The following is a 17,233-nucleotide window of genomic DNA, read 5'->3' on the forward strand; positions in this document are numbered from 1 at the left end:
TTCTTATTATAAACCCCCCGTCTTCTGCTGTCCTCTAATCCGCTCTAGCTCTCGCTCTGGCTGCACGACTTACAAAGTGAAGGAGAAGAGTAATTTAAGAAGCAGATTCTGTACAAAGAGAGAAATAAGAGAGCCCATATCAGAGGAAACTGTTAATCCAGGGAAAAATAAAAAACTAAAAGGAATAGCAAATCAACCCTTCATATATCTTCTACAATTGCATACAACAAGTATAGCAGCAGTTGTCGTTGTTGCGGAGGTACTCTGTGAAGCAGAGAAGCCATTCTTAGCTTTAATACTCTCTCTCTCTCTCTATCTGTCTCTCTTCTTTCTTTTATTTTTTTTATCTCTCCCTCCTCATCACAGTCTCAGACACGCACGCTCTGCAGTACAGCAGCTTAAGGTTCCTTCTGGGGACACCACCGTATCCCTTCTCATTCTGCTGCCTTTGTCCCTTCCCTGAAATTCTCTCTCTGTATCTCCACTATATAATGTATCTTTCTTGAACTTGTTTACCAAAAATGTTTGAAGAATCCTTACATGCAGTGCCCGTCGACAGAACTGTTGAACAGGTTTCTCTCTCTTTTTTTTTATACCTTCCCCTGTCTGCATTGTACATTGATTTTCTTCTTCGAAGTATGGCTAGTGTAAACTGTGTGATCTTCATTGATTTCCCACTTTGCTCTAAGATTTTTAGATTCGAATTTATTTTTGCTTTTTTGGGTCTATTTTATATATAACCTTAAAAGCGAGGAATGATAGTATTATCCTTTCCAGGATTATGTATTTGATGCTCTGTATCCATCTCTTTAACTCATTGTGTTATCTAATGAATCGTTCCTTTTGTTTCTCATTTTCTAGATGAGACACTTCTTGAATTTCATTTTCCTGTTGTAGTCTAACTTATAACATGTCTTTCTTACACCACAAAAGTTGGGATTTTTGTTGAGGAATTTTTAGAGTTGCCTGTTCTTTCACATTTTTGTTGATTAAGATTTCTGCAAATTTTGGTTTCAGGCTTCTCTTTGGATTCCCATTTTCATTCCTTCACTGACTTGTGATTTTTTTATTGTCTGTATTTTGTTCCTTGTGTATTTAATTATTTGGGTTGGTTGAGGTGGGAGACTTAAAGCACAAGCTATATTTAATGTCTTGTAGGCAATATTAGCTTTGAAGAAAGGCGCACATCTTTTGAAGTGTGGAAGAAGAGGGAAGCCCAAGTTCTGTCCTTTTAGGCTTTCTACGGTAGGTACATCTTAAATGGCAAAAGATTTGGTCATTTATGAGAATTAATAAACAGTTACAGCTACATGTTCAATTGCTTAGTTACTGTTTGTTACTTCAGTTATTACAAATGATAATTGTCTTAATCAGTCAGTCCCCACTCCCCAGTACTTCTCCAGAAACATGCAACAACTTGCTTTCCTTGCAAGAAAATACTTTGCAATCTCCTGAAAGATGGGTTTTGGATTACATCCTCTAGCTCATAGGCATATCTGTCATTATGCAGTTAATCTATCAGCATTTCCTGCTGAAGCTTTGTTTTACATTGCTGTTTCTGTTTTTTGCTTGCGTATTTGCAATGGATAAGCAAGAAGTTTTAATTTGGTCTTATATTTCAGGATGAGAAATATTTGATCTGGTATTCTGGACAGGAGGAAAAGCAATTGAGATTGAGTTCTATCATGAAGATTATTACTGGACAGAGTACTGTATGTAATCAAGGATGTTTTTCCAAATTAAGTTCCATTATAGTTTTGTTCCCAGTAGATCCTTTACTATTTGTATTAACAGTGATTTCACTTGTCACAGGTAAATTTTCGAAGGCAACTTCAACCAGACAAGGAGCATCAGTCATTCTCGCTAATCTATGCTAATGGTGAACGCTCACTGGATCTGGTAACTTCTTGATTTAAAAGGTTTTTATACACACATCTAAGCTATCTTACATGTCATGCATATTCATTTCTTCGATAAGGTTCATGGTTTCATTGTCTTTCACATAGATATGCAAGGACAAAGTGCAGGCTGATTCTTGGTTAATAGGCTTAAGAGCTGTTATATCCAGGTGTCACCGTTCTAGGCCTTTTCCTGGTCTCAGGAGCCACGGAGGGGCGCTTAGTTGTATCAACAGTCCCGCTGGTTTTATTAGAAGAAAGCGTAATCTGGGAATTCTGGAGGATGCCACAGAACTTTCGCAGGTAATGAGCTGGAAAGTAAGAATGATACTGTGATTCATGGACAAAATAAACAAGTTTTGAATCATTCCTTGTGAAGTGTTATTGTATCGGTTCCAAATTGGTAACAAGCAGCTCAATCAATATAATGTCATTTCAACTTATCTGGAATCTTTCATTTCTGTTTTATATTATTGCTGAAGTAGTCCTTTCTAATATATAATCCTTCATACTCTAAACCTTTGATGCATTCTATTGAATAAATTCTTATTGTGGGTTCTGCTGTTGTCTGACTTACAATTCAATTCAAAAAGCATAGGTTGTTTTTAAATTTAAATGCTTATTGTTGTTCTTTACTTATAATCTTGCTTGTAGGAATTGAACAACCAGTGCTAGAAATTTGTTTGGTTTATCATAGTATGATCACTTGCCTTGTTCTCTTTGTCTGTTTGGATGCAATGAAATTTTCTCATGTTACTGATCACAAGAGTTGGATTTTGTTGTCTTGTATCTTGAAGGTGCGTAGCTTATGTGGAAGTCCTACTCAGTCAGTATCAGACAGGTGTTTTTCTGATGGTTTTTCTCTTTCTTCTGATAGCTTTTGTATATCAGAATCAAGCCTTCAACAGATGCAGAATGTAGCAGATACATCTTTCCCAAATTCACCTTATGTCGAACCAAATATCAATAAATGTGGATCTATTTATGCTTTCTCTGAACTTCAAAAAGAAATGTCTCATAGGTTTGTTACCCCGACATACGGATCTCCACAGACAGGGAAAAATGACATCCTGAAGGATGTTCTGATCTGGGGGGAAGGTGTGGAAGGAGGAAATATAGGGGGTATGGTTCAGAAGCTTGGTAACCAAAATGGGATGCAAGTTGATGCATTAGTGCCAAAATTATTGGAATCCACAGTGATGCTCGATGTACAAAGCATATCTTTAGGAGGAAAACATGCTGCCTTGATCACCAAAAGGCGTGAAGTTTTCTGCTGGGGTGAGGGAAGTGGGGGAAAGCTTGGACATAAAGTTAACATGGATTTTAGCTATCCAAAAGTTGTTGACTCCTTGGGTGGTGTCCGTATAAAATCTGTTGCATGTGGTGAATATCAAACATGTGCTCTGACAGATTCTGGTGAACTATACATATGGGGTGACAACAAAAGTGGTGCTAATTTGGTTGAAGTGAGAACCAGAAACCAGTGGCTACCATATAAACTTTCTGGACCTTTTGATAGTATAACCATATCAAAAGTTGCTTGTGGGGAATGGCATACAGCAATTTTGTCCTCGTCTGGGCAATTATTTACATATGGAGATGGAACTTTTGGGGTACTTGGTCATGGGAATCTTCAAAGTGTTTCTTATCCCAAGGAGATTGAATCTCTAAGAGGTTTATGGGTAAAATCGGTTGCTTGTGGATCATGGCACACTGCTGCGATTGTGGACATTGTTGCCGACCGCTTAAAGTTCAATGCTGTTGGTGGGAAACTATTTACATGGGGGGACGGTGATAAAGGAAGACTTGGGCATATTGACATGGGAAAAAAACTTGTACCAACATGTGTTGCACAACTTGTGGAATGCGATTTTGTTCAAGTTTCCTGTGGAAGGATGCTTACTGTTTCACTTACCAATACAGGTAGGGTCTATACAATGGGAACCTCATTGTATGGGCTGTTAGGGAATCCTCAGGCTAAGGATAAATCAATAACAATTGTTGAAGGAAAGCTTAAAGACGAGTTCGTTAAGGAGATATCATCAGGATCATATCATGTTGCTGCCTTGACATCAGAGGGACGTGTATATACTTGGGGGAAGGGCACAAATGGGCAGTTAGGATTAGGCATCACTGAAGATAGAAACTCTCCAACTTTTGTTGGGGCTCTGAGAAACCGGCTGGTCGAAAGTATAACTTGTGGATCAAATTTAACTGCTGTAATCTGTCTGCACAAATCTATTTCAATTACTGATCAATCAGCTTGTAACGATTGTAGGATGCCATTTGGACTTACAAGGAAGAAACACAACTGTTACAATTGTGGTCTTCTGTTCTGCCATGCATGTAGTGCTAGGAAGGTCATAAATGCATCTTTGGCTCCTAATAAAAGCAAGCCTTCTCGTGTCTGTGATTCCTGTTTTATGCTTCTACAGAAAGCTACGGATTCAGGGAGAATAGTAAAACTGGAAAATCAGGGCCCAAAGCAGAAGTTATCTTCCAATAAGATGTTATCTGATGAGAAAGAAGGCAGGGGGGAAGCAACTCCAGTACTGTTAAAGAGTCAATTATATGATCTTGATAGCCAAGCTGGTAAGAAGATTACTCTTAAAAAACAAGGGGAAAAGGAGCAGCATTTAGAAACTGTCTCTTCCTTTTCAGCAGGAATTTCACGATGGGGGCAAGTCTCATGCCCTGCTGTGTTTGAATCATACTACAGTAAGCATTCCGCTCCTCCAGTGGACTCAAGGTCACCTGTTTCAAGCGTTGTAAATACAGATAAAGTCATGTTTGAAGCAAATGAGACGCTTTCTGAAGAAGTTCAGAGACTAAGAGCAGAGGTAATAGCTGCATATGGTTTACATTCGAAATGTATGTGACTTATCCTTGAATTTTTCTGCTTTCATTATTTTGCACTTGTGTCTCTCTTTCGTCAGAGTGAAAAAAACAAACGAGCGAATGCATTTTCAAGTACTGAGTGTATGCATTTTCTCACATACAAATGGAAGAATTCTCATTAAAACTGGTTTTTCATAGTTGGGATGCACTATGCTTGGTCTCAGCATAATCTTCTCATTTGTTGTAGGCTAGGAGCCTTGAAATGCAATGTGAAATTGGAACCCAGAAGATTCAAGAATGTCAAGAAACTATAGAGAAAACTTGGTCGCTGGCCAGAGAGGAAGCAGCTAAGCGTAAAGCAGCAAATGAGATCATAAAAGCTTTGGCATTAAGGGTAATTTATTTCTGTGACACTGTAGAGCTCATTGAGTTATTTTCTCTGCACCTTAGTATATCATGTTAGCATTGTCCGCGAGAAGTTTAAATAAGCCCCAAAATGAACTCAAAACTGCTTTCAGCCGCATTTGTTTCGATCATAGTATCACATACTTCAAATTTCTATCCAAGTTCCTTAAGTCATTGAAGTAGAGATGACGAATAGTTGTGAGCAATATAAGTTTTTAATAACCAGTAGCTAATACTTAATGATGCAGCTTCATGCAATGTCAGAGAAACTATCTTCTGGAAAAGGAGCAAAAGTTAGAGCTGATCTGACTACTAATTCCCAGAAGGCACAGGCAAATACAAATAGTCCTTGTGTGAGCCCACGGCCTCCATTGGCTTTGTTCCATTTGCCCCCTGAAGTAAAATTATCAAAAGATGGACAAAGAGATAGTTTATCAAGCTCCCCTATTACATTCTCTAATACATTAAAGTCGCTGGATGCGAGAGGGTTGTTCAAAGAGATTGGCAAATCAGATGATGATTCCCATACACCAAGAACAAACTCTAGGCGAAATGGAACTAAAGGCTCAAGGCTTGAATGGGTTGAGAAATGTGAACCTGGTGTATATATCACATTCACAACTTTGCCGTGTGGGCGAACAGGGCTAAAGCGAGTCAGATTTAGGTAATTCTTAGCTTCCAGTCTCTTTATTTCTACTGTATTGCTGCTGGTTCTTCCAAACTCATAGGAAGCAGCATTTTTAAACTGTGTTTTGCAGCCGGAAACGATTTGCTGAGAAAGAAGCAGAGCGGTGGTGGGAGGAGAATCAAGTTGCAGTGTACCAGAAGTATGGCATTGAAGGATATGTGGACTCAAACCAAAATCAGATAAAGAGCTACATTTGAGTTTTATCATTTTATGCATTCACATAGATACAGGCTAAAAATTGCAGAAAAGAAAGAGAGATTTCCTTTCGGCAATAATATATTATTAATTAAATTCATCAAAATACTTAAGAATTAAATGCTTTTATTTTTTTTAAATTTAATATAATAATCCCAAACTTCTAATCAACGTTTTGCATGGTTTGAATATAAATGTGCTTTTCTTGCCTTTTTCTCATAGAAGCCATTGCCAACATTTCTTTAAACTAAATATTTTATTTAAATATATTTATCTCCTTAGAGTAAAGGGGTTTATAAGGTTTTCCGAAATAAAATATTGAAAATGTACAAAACTGAAATTAATTGATAATTTCTTTTCTTTTTCTTTCTACCCATTTCCAAATGACAACTCTTCCGATTCATTCTGCATCACCACGTGGCACCTCTTTTTTCCACGTTCCAGCACCTGGCCCCACATGCCTACTCAACTCCTCCACGTTCATCTATTCTTTCTATCATGGCAAGCTCCACGCACGCACTCATGTTATAAATATCCATAAAATATAATATATTAAGATAATCCATTTACAAAATTATAAAATTACTGAAATAAGCATTGTACTATCAAATGATATCTTAATTAATATTATTACAATTATTTGGATTATTCATCATATATTGGTTTAACTCATGAAGCTAGTTTTTTATATATTTAAATAGTTGTAATAAATTTAGCAGTAGATGTTTTGGTATTAAAATAAATTTTTATTTTTTAAATTTAAATAGCCATGATAATGTTTAATATAAAAAAATTTCTCAATTGAGTCTAATTAATTAACGAAACAAGAAACTCATGTTATATTTAAAACATAATACAAATTTTATTTATTTTGTTATATATAATTAAATTAAAATATTAATATACTGTAAAGAGATTTTTTTTTAATCAAAAGTGAGTTCTAGTGGATATTATTTAAATTAAAAGTATTATAAAAAAAGGAAGATATACCATTTAAAATTAGATATAGAATTAGCCGCCCTTACAATCGTCTGAATCACTATTAAATAGTTTGTTTCCACGTGAACGAGAAAAAAAGAAAATGTCAGGAATTAGATGACCAGTACAACACATTTCTTGACTATCCTGAATTATCATTCTCAAACCATAGGAACCATTAATTAAAATAGCCACATCAACGTTGCATGTATACTAACATGGTATTGGAGTTTTCCAATGAATACGATCTGTACACTGCTCCTCATATGACACCAACTGGTGAGCTTTTGACCACTCCAAATGCACAGATCGAGCTCTACTAACAACTGAAAAATGGTAGTTGAGTTCTAGAATGCCATATAAATTCATTTGAGCTGGTTCACAAATTCCAAAGCACCATAAAGAGCTCCACCGGTTGCTGCTTACTACCTGAAGTCAACAACGTAGCAATCCAAGAATTCAAATCGGCAATTGGAGTCAGTCTAAAGAAGACAACAACCATACAGATTGGGCAAAGGGATATAAATATAAAATATGTATAGCCATCTTCGGCAAGCAACCACAAACCGAACAAAATTCGTCCACCAGAATGTGGCACCATTGAAGAACAGCTCTACAAGGCAAAATATCCTTCACAGCAGGCCATACCAGAATTAAAACTTTACTTGAGACTTTCACTTTCCATAATTTATCCCATGAAAAGTCCTCCATTTCTTGATTAGCCACTTGATAACCTTCCTTTACAAAGTAATCTCTATGTTGATTCAAAGACCACACCTACTCATCCCTATGCTCAAACATTGATAAAAGAATCTGCATAATTAGATCAACGTGGTAAAATAGTGTTGGTAATTAACTCTCTATTCCATTGGCGGTTAAGGATCAAATCAAATCTTGCTGAATAAGAACCCTCAGTTCCATTACATGAAACAACCATGGATCACACCAAATATTAATAGTCAAACCATCCTCCACTTGCTTCCTACAGCCTTGAGCCAGAATGACCCAAGCAGCACAAATACTAGGCCATATTTGACTAGGATTGTGACCAACATTAGCCTGAAAAAAAATCACAATCCCAAAAATAACGTGTCTTCAACACCTTTGCTGCTAAAGAATCATAATATTTCAACAAACGCCATCCTTGCTTCGCTAGTAACGCTAAATTAAATTGACAAAGATCTCGAAATCCCATATCACCACGGATTTTAGGTACTGTCATACGCTTTCATCGAAGCCATCTAAGGTTAGAATTATCATTATTGCCATTATGCCAAAAAAAATTCATTCATTAAAGCTTGCAAATCTTTACAAGTATCCAAAGGAAGGAGGAAAAATGACATTAAATAATTAAGTATTGCTTGTGCTACCCGGTTTAGAAAATAATTTCATTTTTCATCTTTGAGTTTTCTTTGTAACTTTCTTAACAATACAAACACAATGAAAAACATAACGTTTATACCGTCCTACAACTGACGGTATATTTAAGTAATTTTTATGACTCTTTATTTCATCAACTCTCACTATTTGATAAGTAAACTATCTATTATGATTGTATTCGGAGAGAACAAGATTACAGATTTGATAAAATTGATCCGCTGTCCAAATGCTTAGCATACATGTCCAAACACTTTTTTTTTTTTTTTAAGGATGCTTTGTTTTTTAAAATAAGAGGAGATTGATATTTGTTATTTTAAAAAATAAAGAAATAAATATATTTGTATAATGATCTCATTTGTACACAAAATCCAATGAATCTAAAATGGGTAAGTTAAGATTTGTGAAAGAATTCAAAGTTGTGTTGGTGCATGAGATGTGAATCCAAGGACAGACCCTTTATGCTTCCTTGCAGTAGGATTCTTTATATTTTGTTTCAGTTTTATTGAACAAGACTCCATTTATTTATTATGAAACTTTTTTTTAACATTTCTTTGATTTTTTTAATTATCATTAATATTTTATATATTCTTTATTACTTAAGTTTTATTTTCGTTAATTATATAATATATATATAAATTACGAGAAAATATTTACAAAAATGTCCTATTTTGGTTAGATTGAAGAAGATTCAACTTTCACACATTTCAAAGTTCTATTTAATATTAATTTTAGTATTTGTTTTATGAATATTAATTTTCAAAACAATATATAGAAAAAAATCCTTTTAAATGATTTTTTAACCATATTTAAAATGATTTGGTTTATCAAAAAAAAAAACCTCTAAATTACAATGCCGGCTAATAGTCTCAATTGATCTTCTTAGTACAGTCAAAGGAAATTTTTCATGCCACATGAAATCAACCTGGAGAAAAGTGTTCGTCGCTAATTATATAGATATTTTAAAAATAATTTAAAATGAAATTTAACTTATTAGTAGGAGAATTATTTTTAAAATTAAGAGGTCTTAAATTCGAGTTCAGTTAAAGAATTACTTTTAAAATTAAAAATTTTTAAATTCGAATTCAGTTAGAGTTAATAATATCAAAAAACAGTATAGTTTATATATATAAGCAAATAAGCAATAATGTTAAAAACAATAAAAAAAAGGATAATAAATATTGTGAAGAAAAAACTTTAGACAATAATTAATCAAATTGTAGCCAAATTGAAACAGACACGAAGTCGTGACGTTAATATCTCGTGAGAAGGTACTAGCTAGCAAATGGCACCCATGCCAATGTGACAAAAATATTAACCGGATTTTATCTGAAAATATACTAATTAACATAATAGTATATTAAATTTTAGAATATATAAATATATGTGAATAATGATTTCTTATTAATTAAATATTTATAATTTTATCGTAAATATATTTATATTTTTTTGTGAGTATTAAAAATCAGACGGGATTAATATTCGATTCAAATTGAAAAAATCGATCGAATTGAATTAATTTAAAAATTTAATTCGATTTTTTATTTATTTTAGTTCGATTCAATTTTTAATTTTAAAAATCTCAGTTATTTCGATTCGGTATGGTTTTGATAAAAAAAATAAAAAACCGAACCGAACTGATCAGTGATAATAATATATTATTTTCAATAATAATATGTTATTTTCAATAATATACAGAGATTAGATCATATTAAAATTAAAATATTTTAATTAAATTTTAAAATATTAAAAATAAAGTGTAAAAAATAAAAAATTTATTAAAAATCGAAATCGATCAAATCGACTTGAACTGAATCAGACCGATTTGATTCGATTTAGTTTCTGATCAAAATCAATTCGGTTTGATTTTTAAAAATACTCCAATTTCGATTTTTGATTTACTCGATTTAATTCAGTTTTAAACTGAACCGACCGAATGCTCACTCCTATAGAAAATAATATGTATTTACTGCTCAAAAAATAATACTAGCATCTTGAAAAATATAAATACATATACATTCATTTCAAAATAATTAAATCTTATAAAATAAATTCTAGTTGACTCGAACTTCATCAAATTATGGAGCCGGTGAAGTGGATGCAAGTAGAAGCTAAAAGATAAAATTGCAAAACTAAAACAATGAAAAGAATGCAAAATATTAAAATAAGAGGGTGAGTACGACTACTCAATAATCAGATATATAAATAATAAAGGAATAAATAAATAATAAAGGGAAATAGACAATATCTTAGTACTATGATAACAATATTAGTTCAAGAGCAAATAAAATTATGCTAGTCTTACCCATGTGGCTATTAAAGGGCGACCACTCAATATACGCCTTAAAGTATATATATATATCAAGAGATGTCTCAAAAAACCGTAATAATATAGGCTGAACTAAGAATAAATTATTATCTAATCAATGCATATACACAAATTTCTTTTTATTTATTTAAAGAATATAAATTTATCATTATTTATTTTTATTTACTATAATAAAATATTACATATAGGTATGCATTTAATAAAATATACATTTAATAAAATACCAGTATTATAAATTTAGCTATATACCTATACCGAAAACTGAATAAAATTTAGATAGTTGGAATACTTTTAGGATCTAGAACAAGAATGAGATTCTGGACTAGAACTATATAATGTATCAAAATCATGAATTTAAATTCTAAAATGGAAGTGTGAATGTGAAACGTATAATTAATTTCTAAAAATTCTAGAATAAATTAGACTTTCTCCAAAATTTTCACGGCTCAACCAACCTAACAACTCTCAATATTTATTATAAACTATTTAAAATACCCCTTTAGAGCCTTCAACTACATATTTATAAAAATTATACCATTTTTATCTGTACTCTTTCATTCCAAACATATATTTCATTTTCTTTCTGTACATTCACTTAACTTTTTTTAAAAATTAAACTTAAATTTTTTCAAAATTAATATATAACTTAATAATTATCATAGATTGAAGATTACTCAATACATACTTTTAATTTTAATAATATAATAACTATTTTAAAAAATAAATCTCAAATCTCTAATGAAATTCTCCATTCAATGTCTTCCTCTTATAATAATTAAGAACATATTATAATAAAAATAATTCATTGAACAAAACTTCCAAATAAAAAATAATTAATATTTAATTCTTCATAATTTCAAATCATAAAATCACCGTATAATATATTAAAAAATATATAAAATTAAAAAAATTTACAAAGAAAATAAGAAAAAAAATTTTAAATTAAGATTTTTGATTGAGAGAAATTAAAGTAAAAACAAATTGATTCGAGAATTTACTTTAGCTTGAAGGATTAAAATGAAATATGAAGAGAAAATGAGGGATTAATTTTTTTTTTTATCTTATTCATAAAGGTTTTACAATATCCTTCCCTTTTTAAGAAATTAATTATATAAAAAAACTTTTAAAAAATAATTATAGGGAAATCACATTAAAAAAAAAAACATCTCATATTTATATTGAATCCAACATTTTTTAGTAAGGGTAGTCAGTTGACATATAATTTAGGTTTACCAAAGGAAGTTCAAAAGTGCAATAATTGAGCTTTTTGTTAAAGTATTTTTAAATTTTTTAATATATATTTAAAGTGATTAACCTTATTTAATTAGTAGTTTTAAATTTATATTTTATATTCTAATTTAATCTTATAATTTCACGACATGAAATTACATATATAAAAATTTAAGTTTATAATTAGCATTTTCTGTATACCAAATCTAATATATGTCTTACAAACGATGGATGAATTTCTATACTATTCAAGAAATCACTCAATTTAAAAAAATATATGGATTTCTATACTATTCAAAAAATCACTCAATTTAAAAAAATATAGAAGAACAAGAAAAATTAATTAATTAATTAATGTGTAACAAAAACAAGAAGATAATTAAAAAATCGAACAAGATATGGAAAAGAAATGAGCATGTGGAAAGAAAGAATGGCATTGGGCAAAGAAATGAGCGCCGAAATTCTCTTAGTATTGTTTCTCCATGAGCCTTGAGAGATACTTGATCTAACGTGAAAAGGCAGGCAATGCATCGAACCAGATATTTATGGAATGTAGAATTCAAGATTCCCAGAAAGGACAATCATGAAGCATGGGATAATATTTGCAGCAGGTATATATATGGGCAGTCCTCAATCTTCAGAGGAACGGTAACAAGAATCATAAAAACAAATCAAAAGCTTATAGGGGTGGCACTCTCTCTTTACTTCGCTTTTCTTCCATTCTCTCTCTTTTTGTCTTCTTATTAAAATCCCAACTCCTCTCTCATTTTGCCTCAGCTCCCTCTCTCTCTCCCCCCCTTCTCATCTGCCTAAGGTCTCTCTCTCTATCTATTTTCTTGATTATTTCTTACAGGGACTTTTGCATTTTGATTGTGCACTAGTTTCTGAAGGCTTCTCTCGTTGTTTTTTCCTGGGATTCTTCTGGATACAGAAAGATCCAGAAGAAGTTCCAAAGAAAGAGAGAAAGAGATGGCTCCTGTTTCATTGCCTCCAGGTTTCCGTTTCCACCCTACTGATGAGGAACTTGTTGCTTACTATCTCAAGAGAAAGATCAATGGGCATAAGATTGAGTTGGAGATCATCCCTGAAGTTGATCTTTACAAGTGTGAGCCCTGGGATTTACCAGGTACACATCAATACGTATATCCTTCTCTATCACACTTCTTTCTTTCTTTCTTCTTTATTAGTTTTTTCCTCTTTCAGCAGTTATTCTAAAACAAATGTTTTTAATGTTCTCCGTTGCTATAGTTCCTTAAATGATTGAGTGGTTGAATTGCACTTCATGCTTGTCTATGCAATGCTTCTAAATAATAAAGATTGAGTGAACATTGGGATAAAGAATATATGCTGAGAAAAGAAGCTTCACATTAGTTTAATTTACATATCTTTTTCTTTATTGTAAAACTTGGAGAATGAAATACCTGTTGTAATTTACAAGCCAAACATATAATAGTAACACCATCATCTTCTCTATTCTGGTTTTTCATTAATATGAATCTTTGATGGACTATCTCTCAAGGAACAAGACTTTTCCTTTTCAAGCACATTGATTTGCATCGATTTTTATTATTATTTCATAGACAAAAGCAATCGATAGTTTTAAGAACAATATCATCATATCTTTTCCATTACCTGATAATATTGATTTGAAAGTTGGCCTGTCTTCAAGACCACAAATGGGTTGCTGCACCTTTTTCTAAAGCTGGAGACAAAGAACGGCTTCAAATACTCTTTACGGATGCCTGTTCTTCTTTTTTGCCTAATAATGATGTTTATAAATCTTCTACTGTAAAAAGTAGGTACTTATTGGGATGGATGGCTTATGGTCCCACCATCTTTAGGGTTCCTATTGTGAAATGGGTGCAGAAATAAATTAATACCCAAGTCAAAAAGCTGGAAAAAAAAAGGAGAAAGGATTGCATGTTTATAAGAGATAGAGTTCCACCCAATTTGCTTTTGCATTTCTTTAACATATTTTCCTCTTCTTTCTTTTTTGTTCTTTGTTTCATTTCGAGGGGTCAGTCTTTGTAATTTTCTGCTTTTTCAGTAGTGATTAGTGCTATTTTCCAACATTAGTACCAACTTTATCAAAGCCTAATATTGTATCACATGTAAGCTAGCCCTAGCCATGCATGCTAGTCTCTCACTGAAAAAGATACGTGTAATGGAAGTACGGTGAAATAATTTTTACCAATTGCATTGCACAGCCAATATGCAACATCAAATATTTTTATGTCTTTATCTTATGATTATAAAGCTCAAGCAGCCATTGCATGATGCCTATTTGAGAATTTAAACATCCATTTTACAGGGAAATCATTATTACCCAGCAAAGATCTAGAGTGGTACTTCTTCAGCCCACGAGATCGAAAATACCCGAATGGATCAAGAACTAATCGTGCAACTAAAGCTGGGTATTGGAAGGCCACTGGAAAGGATAGGAAAGTGAACTCACAGATGCGTGCTGTGGGCATGAAGAAAACCCTAGTTTACTATAGAGGTAGAGCTCCCCATGGTTCTAGAACAGATTGGGTTATGCATGAATATCGCCTCGACGAAAGAGAATGCGAAACTGCTTCTGGCCTGCAGGTGCAGCTCATTTATTTTCCATTGATGATAATATTGCTATTCATTTTTCTTCATATCATAAACTTAGTAATCATGCATGGAATCATTTGCAGGATGCATATGCACTGTGTCGTGTGTTCAAGAAGAGCGCAAACATCCCAAAGATGGGAGAGCATTTTGCCTCAACATCAAATCAAATGGCTAGTGAACATTCTTCTAGTATAGAACTATACTCCGAAGGAAGATGTGAAGATTTTGAGAGCTCAAATTATAATATGCCAATAGACACGTGCTCACCCAGCATTGGCAATACTGGATCCCCTATTCATCTTGCTGAAACAAGAGATGGGAAATGGAAGCAATTCTTGTCAGAAGATGCTTTTACCTTCTCATCTCCATCATTTTCAAGTTATGGAGCTCTTCCATACCCATTGCCCAAGGTAAAATTTGTCTAAATGCAATATTATATTTTAAAATTTAGACAGTAATATCTTTACAATAGTTATAAAATTATTGTAAATTTATATTATAAATTTTTTAATATTATAAATTTTTTTACTATATAATAATATATTTTAATCAAAAATTTATTTTATATTTAATAAAATTATAATTTTAATCGTATTTTTATATGTTATGAAAAATAAATAAATCATTGTGTTATGTTTAATAATAAAAATAGATGCAATGATTTTTAAATTGTTATAATGAATTATAGCAAAAATTTACTGTTTTTGTCTTAAAAAACATAATTTTTTACTATCGTTTTAAATATATTTTTTTAGTAATAATTACGTATTCTAAAAGAAAGAAAAAAACAAAGAATGTCTTACATATATATGTATATGTTTGAGAGAAAAACTAAGAATGTCTTACATATATATGTATATGTTTGAATGATTTGCAGATTGATGTAGCATTCGAGTGCGCAAGGTTGCAGCACAGTTCACTGCCTCCACTGGAGGTAGAGGACTTCCCCCATTTAGGACTCACTGACGTGAAAGTGATGCATGAGAATACAAATCGAAAAGATATTCTGCAGGAAATTCTTTCGGTAGCTCATGCATCCCAGGAACTGATAAATCATAGTAATACTCAAGATACGTGGGGTGGAAATTATGCTGCTGATAATAACAATTTCTCTTTCGTAGCTGGGAAAGATATGCATCTCTACAGCAACATAAATTCCATGAGATGCATGGACAAATCATGGGGAGATCCTAATTTGAGGTTCATAGAGATTGGAAACTCCGCTGAAGATTTCAAGACAGAGAGGATGACAGAAAACTTGAGATGGGTAGGAATGACAGATGAAGAACTACACAAGGTACGTATTTTTCTAATTATACTTGTGACAAAAGTTGGCGTAGAACTTCTTCTTAGTTATTTTCCACTTTATATATAATTACAGAGTTTTATGGAGGAACATAAAGTTGTCCCAATAGAAAATATTTCAACTTTCCAGACAAGGGAAGGGAATGAACTTCAAGGTAACACTGGCTTGCGTTTCCTTTCCATTAATGGTGGCTTTGCTGCATAGTTTTATTTTGACAATTTGTTTAATTTGCAGGAGGAAATGGGCATCAAGTAGACTGCATGGGATTCAATGAGACAGATGATTATTCACTTGGATTCATCAACGATGATGATCCAAATGGTAACCTAATTGACGAGAGCAATGTAGATGATTTAGCAAGTTCACCAAGTTTCGAGGTTGTTGAGGAAATCAAAGTTAGCCATGGAATGTTTGTTTCAACTCGCCAAGCAGCTGAGACATTTTTTCACCGATTAGTGCCTTCTCAGACAGTAAAGATCCACCTGAACCCTGCAGATACCTTCTCAATGCAGAAAATAGAGATGCACAGTGCAGCAGATGAGACTCAAAGCTTCAAAACTAACACATTTTCCAGGGAAAGTAATTTCATGGAGATGAGCAAGTCATTAAACCCTTGGAAGAAATTTGCAACAGCAGTTTTTTGCACGATTGTGATTCTCATGAGTAAGCTGATGATGCATAGAATGAGGGAAAATGGGTACAATGTGAAGCCCAGGAAAATGGAAGAAAGAAACAAGTGGAATCATGATTACAGTGAAAATGATTTGCTGGTTAGCATAAGATCAGGTGGGAATCAATTTAGTGTATTGCTAAAGAAATTAGGGATTTTTCTAACAATTTCTTTGGCTGTTTGTACGATGTGGGTCAATCATGTCATGCTTACCTCTTGAATTCCTGATTTTTTTTTTTAATTTTCTTTTTATCTAACGGTTGTTAAATTGGGAGAGAGAGAAATAGAGCCTTCTTTGTATTCATACATACCGATGATACTTATAATTCAATAATTGTAACTTAATTAGATTAATGAAAGTATTATTTTTTATACTTTATTCTTTCTCTTAAAAAAATTATTGTTATATTTTTTATTTTCTTTATTTTATATTTAAATAAATATAAAATAAAAAATGATGAAAAAAATAAATTTATTTTCTCTTGTTTAAAAATGGGTGATTGGAAAGAAAAGTACTGAAACTGCTATTTTGCCCTAACACTATAAATTATTAATAAAGACATTCAGATATAAATAAAAACCAAAGGATATTTATGTAAATTTTTACTTAAATGAAAATTTTAAGTGCTGGTTTAGACTATTTACCGAATTTAAAAAGCCAATAATCTAAATCAGTTTGGGCACCCGGCCCATCTCCCAATCTTTCATTCCCATCTTGCGC

General features: G+C 32.4%; 2 protein-coding genes across 6 annotated transcripts; both read left to right on the forward strand.

Annotated features, from left to right (window-relative positions):
- Nucleotides 1–48: 48 nt before the first annotated feature.
- On the forward strand, nucleotides 49–6,225 carry LOC110622092 (PH, RCC1 and FYVE domains-containing protein 1). 5 transcript variants are annotated; one of them, XM_043957726.1, is made up of 9 exons: nucleotides 49–572; nucleotides 1,159–1,245; nucleotides 1,656–1,712; nucleotides 1,813–1,899; nucleotides 2,007–2,201; nucleotides 2,696–4,738; nucleotides 4,984–5,130; nucleotides 5,390–5,805; nucleotides 5,900–6,225. In XM_043957726.1, the coding sequence occupies exons 1-9, from the start codon at nucleotides 522–524 to the stop codon at nucleotides 6,024–6,026; spliced, it is 3,210 nt and encodes a 1,069-aa protein (XP_043813661.1). In that variant the 5' UTR covers nucleotides 49–521; the 3' UTR covers nucleotides 6,027–6,225. The 5 variants fall into 5 exon arrangements, with proteins under 5 accessions (XP_043813661.1, XP_021622169.1, XP_043813668.1 ...); XM_021766477.2 differs by having other exon boundaries at nucleotides 1,623–1,712; nucleotides 5,900–6,223; XM_043957733.1 differs by lacking the exons at nucleotides 49–572; nucleotides 1,159–1,245; nucleotides 1,656–1,712 and having other exon boundaries at nucleotides 2,069–2,201; nucleotides 2,776–4,738; nucleotides 5,900–6,217.
- A 6,382-nt stretch (nucleotides 6,226–12,607) lies between these two features.
- LOC110600117 (NAC domain-containing protein 86) lies at nucleotides 12,608–16,886 on the forward strand. Its single transcript, XM_021736863.2, has 6 exons — nucleotides 12,608–13,064; nucleotides 14,250–14,527; nucleotides 14,620–14,946; nucleotides 15,414–15,833; nucleotides 15,918–15,996; nucleotides 16,077–16,886. The coding sequence occupies exons 1-6, from the start codon at nucleotides 12,908–12,910 to the stop codon at nucleotides 16,730–16,732; spliced, it is 1,917 nt and encodes a 638-aa protein (XP_021592555.1). The 5' UTR covers nucleotides 12,608–12,907; the 3' UTR covers nucleotides 16,733–16,886.
- Nucleotides 16,887–17,233: the final 347 nt, after the last annotated feature.

The sequence above is a fragment of the Manihot esculenta genome, chromosome 1 (assembly GCF_001659605.2).
Source record: "Manihot esculenta cultivar AM560-2 chromosome 1, M.esculenta_v8, whole genome shotgun sequence".
In the NCBI taxonomy this organism is placed as follows: domain Eukaryota; kingdom Viridiplantae; phylum Streptophyta; class Magnoliopsida; order Malpighiales; family Euphorbiaceae; genus Manihot; species Manihot esculenta.